The sequence below is a fragment of the Camelus dromedarius genome, chromosome 3 (assembly GCF_036321535.1).
Source record: "Camelus dromedarius isolate mCamDro1 chromosome 3, mCamDro1.pat, whole genome shotgun sequence".
Classification (NCBI taxonomy): domain Eukaryota; kingdom Metazoa; phylum Chordata; class Mammalia; order Artiodactyla; family Camelidae; genus Camelus; species Camelus dromedarius.
The window spans coordinates 27,188,233-27,202,013 of record NC_087438.1 but is presented as its reverse complement, the minus strand read 5'-3'; the positions used below and the strand labels follow the sequence as shown (position 1 = coordinate 27,202,013).

At 30.7% G+C, this 13,781-nt stretch overlaps 1 protein-coding gene across 6 annotated transcripts in view; it reads left to right on the top strand.

Annotated features, from left to right (window-relative positions):
- Positions 1-13,781, top strand: part of RICTOR (RPTOR independent companion of MTOR complex 2) — a 102,775-nt gene that overhangs the window by 40,830 nt on the left and 48,164 nt on the right. For all 6 annotated transcript variants that reach the window (XR_010378144.1, XM_031444295.2, XM_031444291.2 and 3 more), the window contains 5 exons: positions 348-412; positions 1,264-1,395; positions 4,441-4,504; positions 9,300-9,426; positions 12,393-12,562. Coding sequence is in view for 5 of the 6 variants with exons in the window: in XM_031444295.2 (XP_031300155.1) it covers positions 348-412; positions 1,264-1,395; positions 4,441-4,504; positions 9,300-9,426; positions 12,393-12,562 (558 nt within the window). In the remaining variant the exon portion in view is untranslated. The remainder of the gene's footprint in view (positions 1-347; positions 413-1,263; positions 1,396-4,440; positions 4,505-9,299; positions 9,427-12,392; positions 12,563-13,781) is intronic.

The window sequence follows — 13,781 nt, the reverse complement described above, 5'->3', positions numbered from 1 at the left end:
GGACATGGTATAATAATTTCTATCAGAATAATAAGTCAGCAGTGCTTGTTGTAATCTCTATGGTAACCACTAAAAGAATAGGTTTTAAAACAGTTAAAGTGTTGTGTGGAGGAAAATAAATAATAAAAAAAATAATTAATTCAAACAAAGGCAATAAACCTAAAACTGTCAGAGCAAATAAAAAAACTAAAGATGGTAGAAATAAATCTGCATATTTGGACAATAGAATCAGATAGTTTTCAAAAATTTATTAGAGATACCTTATTTTACAGTCTAAAAATGTAATATATATAAATAGACAAAAATATATAACACATGTATGCATGCTAATTTTCTTTTTCTGACAGCTTCTTTGTGATATTGGCCACAGTGAAGAAAAACTGGGTTTTAACTATGAGGATATAATAATTTGGTAAGTATAGTTTTAGTTCCTTCCCTCATCTCCTGGATTTTAGTAATTTCAATTTTAGTAATTTTAAACTAAAAATAGGATAGCGTAACACCTCATATTTGATTTTATAAAAACAGTTTGAACATTAGAAAAATTCGGGATCCCCAATATTTTTAACTATTATCTTGTTCTTACTGATATTTTGTAATTATCAAATATTAAGAACCAAAACTAAAGTTGAAAAGTACCTGGACTTTGTAATTTAAAGTTCTAAGTTAAATCACAGAATTAAAGTTCTCGTAATATTTCCAGGGACAAGAAGAACCTGTATAGTTATCTCTGGATCTCACCTAGGACAAAGTGTGCTTATGGCAGACTTGATTTTCTCAAGCCCATCAGTAGAGGCATAATGTTACAGTTTCACAGCCATCTTTTTTGGTGTGCTTAGGAATTAAAATAGAAATAAACGGTCTCTGTCTACTGTCATTATAAAGTATTTTTATTTATTGGTTTAATTCAGTAATTCTTTCAGAGGAGTGAAACAAGTATAGGTAGACAGAGGAGGAATAGATTATAGAGGCATATGTGTTACAGCTTGAAAAAGACATTTAATTTCCCATTGTTTATATAAAATCAACTACAGAAGGTAGATCAAAACTCAGTAACATTTTCTTGATTGGTAAGACTGTACCAAGGAGGTACAGATTAAAAAATACTGACATTAGTGAAGTTCTGTGGCTTACAGTGAATGATTTTTATATATATAAAATGACAAGTAGCGTAGCTTATTTCAACTGAGGAAAGATTTGGTACCATAACTTTATGTGTATTTGAAACTCATGCAGCCAGACTTTTTGTTTGTTTTCATACAGTTTGCGGTTAGCTTTATTGAATGAAGCAAAAGAAGTGCGAGCAGCGGGGCTACGAGCTCTTCGATATCTCATCCAAGACTCCAGTATTCTGCAGAAGGTGCTAAAATTGAAAGTGGACTATTTAATAGCTAGGTAATTTTCCTAGAGCTCTCTGTTTTTAAATGTTTTTTAAATTGTTTATTAAGTTTTAGCATACCTACCATAAAGTATACAGATTTTTACAGATAGATACAACCAAATACTCGATTATCCCAAGTAAGCTACAGAACGTTCTCAGCTTCCCGATAAAGTTCCCTTGTCTCCAACCAGTAGTAAACATTACACTGACTTTTCTGATTGTAGACTAGTTTTTCCTGTTCTTGAGTATCATATATTGGAAGTATACATTGTTACTCTTTGCTTTCCTCAGTTATCTGTGAGATTTATCCATGTTGATTTTTTAAAAAAAACTTCTGTGTAGTATTTCATGTAATGAGTAGAGTACAATTTATTTAATCCATTCTATTGATGATTTTTTTTCTGGGTTGTTTTTAGCGTTTGCCTGTTTTAAGTGAAGCTGCCCTGAACATTCTTGTACAAGTTTGTTGGACATATGCACTCATTTTTCCTAGGTATATATGTAGGAGTGGAATTACTGGGTGATCAAGTTTATGTATAATTAACTTAAGTAGTTATTGCCAGTTTTCCAGAGTGATTATACTGATTTACACTCCCACCAGCAGTGTTTGAGAATTCCAGTCTCTCCACATCCTCATCGGCATTTGCTGTTCACAGTTTTTAATTATACCCTTTTCTAGCTGTAGTTTCATTGTGAGTTTCATAATAGTTTTAATTTTCCCCTTTCACTGCTTGTTGACTATTTGGATATCTTTGTCTTCTGCTCATTCGTAAATTAGATTGTCTATCCTGCTGTGTAGGAGTTCGTGATGTCTTCTGGATATGATTCCTTTCAAGTTTACATATTGAGAATATTTTCTCCAAGTCAGTCTCAATTGATAAAACCCAATTTAGCAGTCTTTTATAGTTAATGCTTTTGGTGTCTATAGAAGATATTATCCTATGTTTTCTTCTAAAGGTTTTATTCCTTACATATTAAAGTAGGTGTCATGTCACGAGTCATTTTTGTCTTTATAGATATCCAATAAACATTAACATTTATTGAAAAGATTTTCCTTTCATACCTAAATTGTTTCAGTTTTGTTGTAAATCGGGTAACTGATAAGTAGGGTTCTACTGTGGTGTTCTCAGTTCTCTTTTTTGGGTCTATTTGTCTATTTCTTGTCCCATTTTCTCACTGTTTTAAATTACTGCAGCTTGACAATAAGTGTTAATATCTATTAATGTGAGCCCTCCAGTTTTTCTTCTTCAAGTCTCTCTTGGCTATTCTGGATTCTGTATTGTGTACGTTTTATTTTATGTATTCATTTTTTTTAAAGTGTATTTTATTTATTTTGGGGGAGTGAGGGGAGGTAATTAGGTATTTTAGTATTTGTTTATTCTTAGAGGAGGTACTGGGGATTGAACCCAGGACCTCATGTATGCTAAGCATGTGCTCTACCACTTGAGGTATACACACTCCCCCACAAATAACATAAGAGTTACTTATAGCCCTCTTATGACAACTTTAATATGTAAATTGCTTGTGTTCTCTTTCTTTTGTCATTTTTTACCTTGATTTTTGGTTACCTCACACTTTGTTTTAAGGCATACCTCATACTATGATGTGATTGGATGTGAACATTGCGTATTCAAAGTTTTTGGCTCTGGATCATGTTATTTGTTTCTTAAAGGACTTAAGTTGTATTCTGGAATGTTGGCTTATCACGCTGATTCTGTTAAAATTTGGTTTTACCTTTGCATTTGCTCCAGGAAATGGCTGTTGGGAATCTCAAGTGAAGAGGTTTAGCAGAATCTCTTCATCATGACCAACCTTGAGCCCTGACATCTTTCTTAGAATATTATGTACCTGCTGAAGTTTCTGCTCAGTTCCTTAGCTTCTCAGCAGTAGCCTTCTGCTTGGTTTCTTGAACTTTAACCTTGCATTTGCACAACTTAGAAACTGGCAAGTGCCTTGGAAAGGGGATTGTATGCAGATTCTTGCTTACTTTCCTGTTTTCTTTTCTCTGAGCTTTTTTTTCCTTAAGTCAGAGACACTTTGGCTTCCATAAAGTTCAGTCTGTCTCTCCAGTCCAGTAGGACTTTTGCTTTCTTCAAGGACTCTATTCCCCTAAAACTGGGACAAAGCCTGGGTGTCCCCAGGGACAGAATCTGGGTGGATGTGGAGCTTGTGCTTCTCTTTCCGGGGATTTTATCCATTGGCTTTTTAACAGCTACTCTATAAAGTACTTTGTATAATCTTTATAGTTATTTTTGGCAAGAGACTTGGTCTGATCCAAACCTCTCTGTTTGTGGCCAGATCTGTGTCTATTTACTTCTTAATAAAGTTGCTTTAGATTAATTATATTCAGATAGCAGAAATGCTTTTTGAAGAGCAAATTATTTGTCTATCTATATATGAACTATTGATTAGAATAGTGAACTGTCTAATCATAAGTAAAAAGAAAATATTCTGCTATATAAACCAAACTCTTTAGAAATTGAATAATAAATTTTATAGAGAAATGTCAGTGAAGTGATATTTGAGCATTAGTTTTTGAAGTACATTTAGATTTTAGTTTATGTTTTGGTAAAGTAGAATTATTATAGCCAATATAAGACTTAGAACTTAGTCATAATATATAAAATTTAAGTTCTGGTTAAAATCACAATTAAACTAAAACATAGACTTGAATTATTTCCCTTCACAATTATTATAAAAATATATGTGAACTTTATCATAGGTAAGTATTTTTTCAGTGGATTTTTGAAAAAATATTACTTTGCTCTATGTTTATTATTTCTGTATAAATGTATGTAATTCTATAAATTATTTACTGTATTCTTCTTTCCTGGGGTTTTGAATGAAATAGTTTTGAAATGTTTTATTATAACAAGTATTTATCATTAAAGAGATACTCATTAAGTAAATAAATACCTACTGGTACTGAAAAAATTATATGTATTAAAATTTAAAAATACTGTATTGATATTATGAAGATGGGTCTGCTCTAGTGATATTATACAAAAATTGTTTATTAAGATTTTTATCAGTAATTAAATATTTTGTGTATTATTTAGGTGCATTGACATACAGCAGAGCAACGAGGTAGAGAGGACACAAGCACTTCGATTAGTCAGAAAGGTAGGCTCTATGTCTGAGAGTAAAGGTACATTTATGATTTTCATGTTCAGTATTTTAGATTTTTAGATTTAGACTGCTTTGTGAAATCTTTCTATTTAAAGGTTGGATTCTCTTTAAACATTTTTATTTTGTTAAAATTATATATAAGTTCTAAGTCTATTCAACTTCAAGGTAAACAAATATTTTGTGTAATTATTCTGTGTGATTGTGTATAGGGAGGACAGTATTTTTTATAAAAATGTTCATTGTAAAAGTATTTCTTCCTTTAGTGGACATGTAAATGAAATTCTACATTGATATGTTATTGGAGAAAAAAGATTACTTGCTCCTTACCCTGATTTTTTCTTAATTGTATGCTTGGAGTTAATACTATGCAATAGGTGTCAAAAGTTACAAGCTGTTTGTTTTGAAGATGAATTTGGATACAATCAGTAGGCAGTTGGAATAAACAATCCAGACTATTATATCGGGTAAAAAGTCAAAATCTAAACTCTGCAAAAGAGGATGTTAAGAAATAATCCATATTGCTTCTAATGAGAGGCCTTCAAAGAATTTTTTGTTGTTAATTAATGTAATGTGATGCCATAATGGCAGAGGACTAGAGGGAACTGAGAGTTAACCTGGTTAAGATACAGCTTGTGTAAGAATTTTATCATGTTTCATCCTGAAAATTTATAAGACTCGTGCAGTGTATATTTGTTTTAATGTGAAGACCCCTAAAATTATTATTATTAATTTTTTTAAGTATTTTTTTGAGGGGGAGGTAATTAGGTTTTTATTTTATTTATCTTTAATGGAGGTACTGGGGATTGAACCCAGGACCTTGTGCATGCTAGGCATGCACTCTACCACTGAACTATACGCTCCCCCCAGACCCCTAAAATTATTTAACAATTAACTTTTTTAGCTCTTCTCATCTTTCTCCACCTTTGAATCCAGCGCATGCTCCAGGGTTGTGGAATGTTGAGTTTGTGCCTTAAGTAGATACCCTCTTCTTTTTCCTTCCATTTGTCTAGCTTATGGTTAGTAATAGTACCCACAGGTGAGCATAGTTAAGAAATAAATGGATGAGTTATCTTAAAAGAAGTTTGCAATTCTAGTAAGAGTGATATTGGAAATAGATTAAAAATTTTTTGCTATAGGTAAATTGTTATGTTGGCACTGTGATTTAATGCCTTATATTTAAATTCAGAAGTTAGGTTTATGGTTTTTACTTATTCATATAACCTCTTGGCTGCCATGATTTCAAGAATTCAAGATAAGAAAACGAAATTTATTTCTGAAGAACCTAAAGTAACTCTTTGATTATTGAAGTTAATATATACATCAATACTTATCATACTAGGAATTTAAAGTGAGAAATTAAAAAATACATTAATTATTAAAATGACAAGTTCACTACAAGTAAACATAAATCAAACTATATTTTCCAAAAAGAAAATTAGTGAGTAGAGTGGCATTTTAGATTTTTACAAATCTCTAGAGTATTTGTCCTGATAGAAGATAGCTAGATTGTAATATTTGCTTCTGCATTCAGTCTGTTGTGAATCACATGCAATAGAGCCTCTGGAAAACTTCCATATATACTTGTGAGAGAATGAGAGTAAAAAAAATATAATGTATTTGTGTTACTATGAAAATAGTTTTAACTTTGCAGAATCTCTGAAAATATCCTCAATTTCCTGGACCACAGTTTGAGAGTTGCTGCCTTAGAAAATCATTTAGAAGAAAAAACAACTTCAGATGGTTTGAATTTAATTCAGCTTCTTTGAATTATTCACTAAATATTTTATTTTAATTTTGTACAATGTTTTGTACAAGTTACAATTTAGTTTATAAAATAGCCCAGTAAAAGTAAACAGACCCTTAAAAACAATTTAATAATTTTATAACAAAAATAAAATTTTATTTTGTTGTCTTCTGGAGAACAGAGTAATTTAAGGCAGATACCATTTGTGGATCCAAGAACAGGAAAATTGCTTTTATCTAGTGGTAAGAGCTCAGCTCAAAGGAAGAGCTGTGTCGCATGGTTCCTCCTTGGTTTAGCTAAAAGCAATTGGAGTTAAAAGGAGAGCATGCTTGCTGAGTGAACAGTGGCCTCTATCGGCTAGAGGAACTGTAATTTCATTAGTACTTTTAACAACCCAAGCACATATTTCTTTTTTTCCAGCAACAACTTGGCAACTGAGCTAGTAGAAATTAATGTTAATATTATAATTACTAGGTCACTGTGGGTTTTTTGTATGCATTCAAAACAGTTTTCACATTTTCTTTGAAAGTATTAATCTTTTATATTTTAAAGGAAAAGCAGAAACTATGTTGCTTTAGGTTAACTTGCTTTATGAATAAGGAATACACATGTTGCTTTTCCTTCTCTTTCACCTGTTTCATTCATTTAGGAGATTTTTTCTTTATTTGGTTGTTTCTTTTTCAGTGTCTCTGATTTCTTTTACCCTCATCTCTCTCTCCATTCCGCAGTCCTTCCTGATTTTTGTCTCATTTTCTATATAATTTTCCCACTAGTTAGCTGTTGCTACTCTTTATCCAATTTAAAATCTTCTTATTGCCTACCTGATTTAAGCCATTATTTTCTTTATATATCATTTCTTTATTCATGTAATAAGAGATTAATATAGCACAGATTTTTTTTTTTAAACAGTTGAAAGGGATTCATTTAAGGGAATCTCTTGTCCTCGATACAAAGCAAGATATTGGCAAAGCCAGAGTGAAAAACCTAGTTCTCCAACATTCCAAACCTACATTGGCCCATGAATCCTTTTGATATTAAGCATAACCTGCTTATCTTGGCACTCAGAGCCCACTTCTGGGTCAACCAGTTATGACCTTGTGCCATTGTACGTATAGACAGGCTACCCTCTACTCCCCACCACTACTATGATCATTACTTCTGTCTTACTCTTTTTATTTCATTTTCACCTCTTTCTACATTATATCCATCTTGCAGTCTCAGCTCAGATTTCAAATATTCCCTTTGTAGATTTTAGTGTTTCTCTAATTGCTTTATAGCAGTTCTACAAATTTATTACCTACTCGTATCTTTAATTTGTTTTATCATGTCAAAAGAATGATTAAACTTTTATTTCAGTAGAGACTAAATTCTACCACTTTTCCCTCATTGATTACTCATTGATTTATGAGAAAAGCCTCCTATGATTTACCCAGAGTTTAAGAGTTTCTTTGCATTTATTTCCTGAAAAAATAAGAATGATTTCATTTATAAAAACTTTAAATTATAGCTATCCTTTTCATAGCACTACACTTGAGATACTAGAGTAGAATTTTATACTTGAAATTCTAGAAATGACTTGGTCATATACATCTTAATTTACAAATGAGGAAACTAAGGCAGAGAGAGGATTGATTTGGCCAGGATAATGATTTATTGATGACAGATTTGGTCCTGAAAGCCAATTGGTCTGGCTTCTAGCCAGCTCTTTTTAGAATGCGTTATATACATCTTACTGTTTGGGGAGTTTTTCTTATAAGCTCCTCATAAACATAATAAATAGATCAATAAGTATTAAAATACAAATTAATATCATAAGAATTTAGAATTTTCTCACCCAGGAAGATCAGTTTCTTATACCTCTTTTCCCTTTCCTCTCCTCCTTTCTTCTCCAACAGTTTAATGGAAAATTCTGATTTAGAAACAAATGTGAAAGCTTTTGTAGATTCTGTAGTTATTGAATATCTATTTTTTGGTTGTGGAACAGTATTCTGTAATTTCAGTTGAATTTTGTAATATCACATAATGCTGCTTAAGTGACAAACCATTTGCAAGTACTCTAGCCAATACAGATACTTCCTTTGAACTTCTGTAGGACTTAAGTGGCCATTTTAATTTAGTATCACATCCTCTAATTGCGTCATAGTACAAGACTTATTCTTCAACACGATTATAAACAGTAATATTCAGGACAGGTTAATTATCTTCAATATTTATCACCACCCAAACAGAAGAAAACATTTTATACTCCCATTCCAAAGATTTGTTATTTTGAAGTACTTTATCTACCAAATACTTTATTAAACAGTTGTTAACCACAGAATTTTTTTCCTGTTTTTCAAACAGAAGATACATGTTATCTATTTTCCATATTCCAAATATGTTATTGCCAGTTGAACTTTAAAGTGAGATTCATCGAAAGTTTTATCACCAAGGACATGTTTCATCAGAATTTTTGAAATATTAAAAATAGCTGATGGATTATTAACTTTGTCTTTCAGTATAGCAACAGGTGATGATTAGAGATAGGGAGATTATTAGGCATCAATTGCAGCAATCAAAGTAAGAAGGAATGAGGGCCCAGGTCAGTTCGATGGTGGAGAGAATAGGGTTAATGAGGTAAATTGGTAGGACTTGGTGTTTGTATAAGGGGACAGAGTCAGAAATGTAATAGTACAGTAGTATGTTGACAGTTGTTGTCACCACTGATAGACCTTGAGCACCGAAAAGTTGTTTAAAGTAGAGTTTCTTTTCTAGAGGAGATTATAATCTCAGAAACATTACATCTTACTGGTCAACTAGTTTATAGTCTGGACTGTTCAGGGGGAAAAGCCAACTTTTTTTCCATGGTTATGATTATTAACATTTATTGCATCTGTTATTAGTTATATTAGTCCTTTGACATGTTCATATGAAGCAAAAGATTAAAATTGAGACCTGGATCTTATTAAAATTCTATGATCTTGAACACCTTAATCTAAGCAAAATAGGTTTTAAAAATGTATTATGAAATAAGTAACTTCTTTTTCTGATTCCTCCCTGTTACAGATGATTACTGTGAATGCCTCCTTGTTTCCTAGCTCTGTGGCCAACTCATTAATAGCAGTTGGAAATGATGGACTCCAAGAAAGAGACAGAATGGTTCGAGCATGCATTGCCATTATCTGTGAACTAGGTCAGAATTTTCTTTAAGAAGTAAAAATGTAATATTTTAGAAAAAATACATAACATTTTTAATGTTTTTAATACATGAATTCTTTAGTTATTTATAAAAAGATATGAAAAAGTAGGACATTTCTGATAGGGAAATAGGGAACTTGCTATTTAAACAAATAATTTCAAAATGACATTAAAGTTCAATAAATTTTAAAGTTTTACTCATCATGAAATTTAATATATAAGAATTGTCCAGATTCCAGTAATTAGAATAAAATCTCTTAAAGTCTGGCTCTTAGACATTAGTCATCCACACTATATCTTGATGTGAGTTAAAAACAATTCACCTTAACATTAAAAAAAAGAATTCTAAATGCAAAAGGAGTAAAGAGTTAAATGGGGAAAATATGGGGGGAAAATGGATGAATATTTAGCTGATCATGGTAAAGAAAAGGAGTTTTGAAGTATCAAAAGAAAACATTTCAGCAGCTATAAATTTTGTTGTAAGGAGGTAAGAAAATATGCAGTCCTGGAACAAAGAAAAAATTAATGTCATAAGCATGATAGTTTATTTATATATAGATCAGTGAGGAAACAAAGTAATTCTCAAAGAAATTCATGGCTAATCAAAAATTTAAAAATTTCAACCTGACAACCAAAGAAAATTTTAAACGGCAATATTTTTTCCCACCAAAAGTAGAAATGCTATCTATAGGTTACATTTGCTCTTGATATAATAAATAAACAACAGAAACTTAGATCAAAGAAACAAAAGAGCCAAGCCTTATCATTGAGAATTTAAAAATACTGTCCACAATACCTCTTTATTTAGAGACAAACTCAGAATTTTAATTAAAGAAATTTTGAAGATAATAAAAATTTGACTACATGTCAGTATATGGGATGCCTGGAAAGATGTATATTCAGAGTTAACGTCTCATTATCAGATGCTTTTATAATTAAGCAAAAATTAATGAGAATGAGTGAACCCAAAAAATAGAAAAAGAAGAAAAAAATCAATTTTAGGGTAAACAGGAGGAAGGCAACAATGATTTTGAGTCCTAACTAGAGAACAAGATAGATTATTTAATCTAATTTATATTATATTGAAGGAAAAAATGATACACATATACTTGTTTGAAAAATGCAAAAGTCAGAGAAATAAGGATGATATAGAAATGAGAATATAATAGGTGTTTTTTAAATTATAAGGTAGTGTTTTTATACATTTGAAAATCTTATTGAAATGAATGGATTTTTGGAGAAAATTTTTATTTGCAGTTGACTCACAAGTAGGAAACATGATGGATCAAAAACCATACAAGTACTTAATAAATTAACTACCTGCAAAGAAGACTCACTCAACTAGTTTGTCTTAAATAAATTGTTTTAAGGGACAGATAATTCTTACATCATGTAATCTAACTGAAAGCCTTAAAAATATGGCAACTTACCAAGTTTTTAAATGACAGTAGCATTTTATATACTTATACACATTGCTATACATATACACACGTATCTATACACATATGTAAAATAAAATAGAATGCTACTTTATGAACATTCTAGAATATCTCAAATCAACACTATTACTCTTAATGGTAGATCTTAACATACACTACATCCTTTTAAAAACTCTTATTAAAACTTTTAGCAGGTTAGCAAGACAAAATAATAGATGAAATTTACATGTTGGAAAAAAGACATACTTTGTAGATGCTATATCTAGAAAACTGTGAAATCAACTGAAAAACAACTTAAGCAGTTCAATACAGTGGAAATGTGAAAATACAGATTTCATGGATTTATTTTGTTTCAACAATAGTCAGTAAATATAATGGAAAAAAGTACTGTTTCCAAAGTAGAAAAGAAAGCTGTATACAACAAATAAACTTAGTAAGAAATGTGGATGACATGTGTGTGGATTGGAGAGGTACTTTTCAGTTTGTTTAACTGAGTTTTCAAGAAGGCATAGCTAATCTGTATGGGTAGAAATGAGAATATTGGTTGCCTTTGTCATGGAGGAGAGAATGATAGAAAAGTGTTGTGAAAGAACTTTCTAGGATTTTGAAAATTCTGTACCTTGATTAAGGTATGTTACCAGGGTGTAAACATTGTTCAGGACTTGACTGAGCTGTACATTCAGATATGTGCATTTTACTGTATGTAATTTTACCTTAGTGTAGAAAAAAAAAAGAGGAAGAAAGCTAAATCTAAAAGTCAGCTAGAATAAGCAGGAGAAATCCAGCTATGAAAACATTTTTTTGCAAAAGAATAAGTGGACGGGAAGGGAAAGATTTTTTTTTTCTCACATCTTAAAAAACTATTATGCTAGGTTATTGAGAGGGAAAAAATGAAGGAGAATCAAGAGTTGCGTATTTTGATATGTAGGAAACTTTAGTATATCAGAAGTATAAAAATTAGTTTGGAAAGCATGCTGGGATAATTGATTAGATATTTGAAACAAAAATTGAGTATATCAGTATTAAGCCAAACTCAATTTTCTGACAGATTGAAAACTGAAATGTTAATCCTGAACTCATTTAAAACACACATATGCATGTGCATGCATACAAAGAAAATACCTGGTCTTTGAAGTAAGGGAGGAGTTTCTGAGCTTAAAATCTGAAGTTAAATTATAAATTAGGTAAAAGATTTGAAACAGATAAAGGGGATAATATTTCCACTATATAAAAAACTCCTTAAAATTGATAGGAAAGAAGAACCCTTCAGTAAAACATGGACAAAAGATATGAAACAAACAATTTAGAGACTTTTTTTTTTAAAAAAAAACAGGGTTTTGGGAAGTATATTCAGTGATTCTTATTAGACACATTTTATCCACATGCCCTTTTAAATGTCATTGAGTAGAAAGTTTTCAAGTCAGAAAGGAAATTACGTTTTAAAATAAAATCCAAGATTTCTGATTAGTTTTTATTAAATAATCCCCTATTTAATATATTAAGTTTTTCTTTTTTATTTTAGCACTTCAGAATCCAGAGGTGGTGGCCCTTCGAGGTGGACTAAACACCATCTTGAAAAATGTGATCGATTGCCAATTAAGTCGAATAAATGAGGCCCTCATTACTACAATTTTGCACCTCCTTAATCATCCAAAGACCCGACAGTATGTACGAGCCGATGTAGAGTTAGAGGTAGGAACTCTACTGTTCTTTTCTAGTTTTAAAATATGACTTTAAAAACATACTCTTACTTTGAAATTTTAAAGTTAGTAGATGCAGCACAGCATTAATTATTAAACCTAAATTAACTAATAAGACGGGCTTATTTTCAACAATATTGTATAGCTCATTCAGTTTGGGCTAATGGAAAAAAATTCTGAGGAATACTTCATGAACTTGTAAAGTGAAGTTTTTTTTTTTATTATCTGTGAAAATTTGACTTAAGCACAAGTAAAATTTTATAGACATTTACCTGTTTAAGAAGGCTGTTTCTTTTTAAGACTTTAATATGTTAATTATGTATGAATAGCTCCTGCTAACTATATACTATTTATTTATTGAACAATTGTAAAATTCTCTGAACTTGGAAGCACTTGTTGGCAACCAATGACCATATATACTTGAAAGAAACAGGAAACATATCTTTCTTTCTAAAATACTCTACAATTTAAATTTTTTACTAATTCAATGTTTTTTTAGCAGTTTAAAGTAATAAGGCTACCATATACTCTTTTCTATGATAAAGTATATGGTAGAGGTTGGAACAGAATTATCACAAACTAATAGTCTGTGTGAATATATTACATTGTTGTCCATCACAGATATCATTTAGAGTAAGTTTAAACCAAGACCTTGTTTGTATTTAGGTATGAAATTATGCAAATTATAAAAGATTTGTTGTTCCCTGCTTTGTTTAAATCATTCTATAAAACTTGTCTTAAATGTTATAGTTCTTGTTTTAGTAGGGCTATTAGAAATATTTGAGATTATAAAACTGCCATTATCCTATATCTTAATGAGCAAATATAAGTACAATATTCTCCCTTATAAATGATTTTAAATACATTGTTCATAGGAGTCCAGTGGGAATAAACTGGCATTTTTATATTTTACAGTGTCTTTAGCTCTAAGTTTTTTCTTTATCAAGTGGAAAAACTCTGATTTTAAGATCGAAGAGATAATTACAACAAAGGAAGATTATATGTAAAGGCCTGTTTTTTATTCCTGTATAATTGTACAACAAATTAGCATAGCCTTTGTTAAATGAAAAGAGCCTTGAAGAATATGGTAGTCATTTAAGTACACTAAATGTCTTTGCTTATATCTTGTTCTTTAAAGCCACAAATGTTAGTTCTTTTATTCCTTTACAAGCTCTCCCGAGAATAGCACAGTGATTGAGAGAATAGACTTC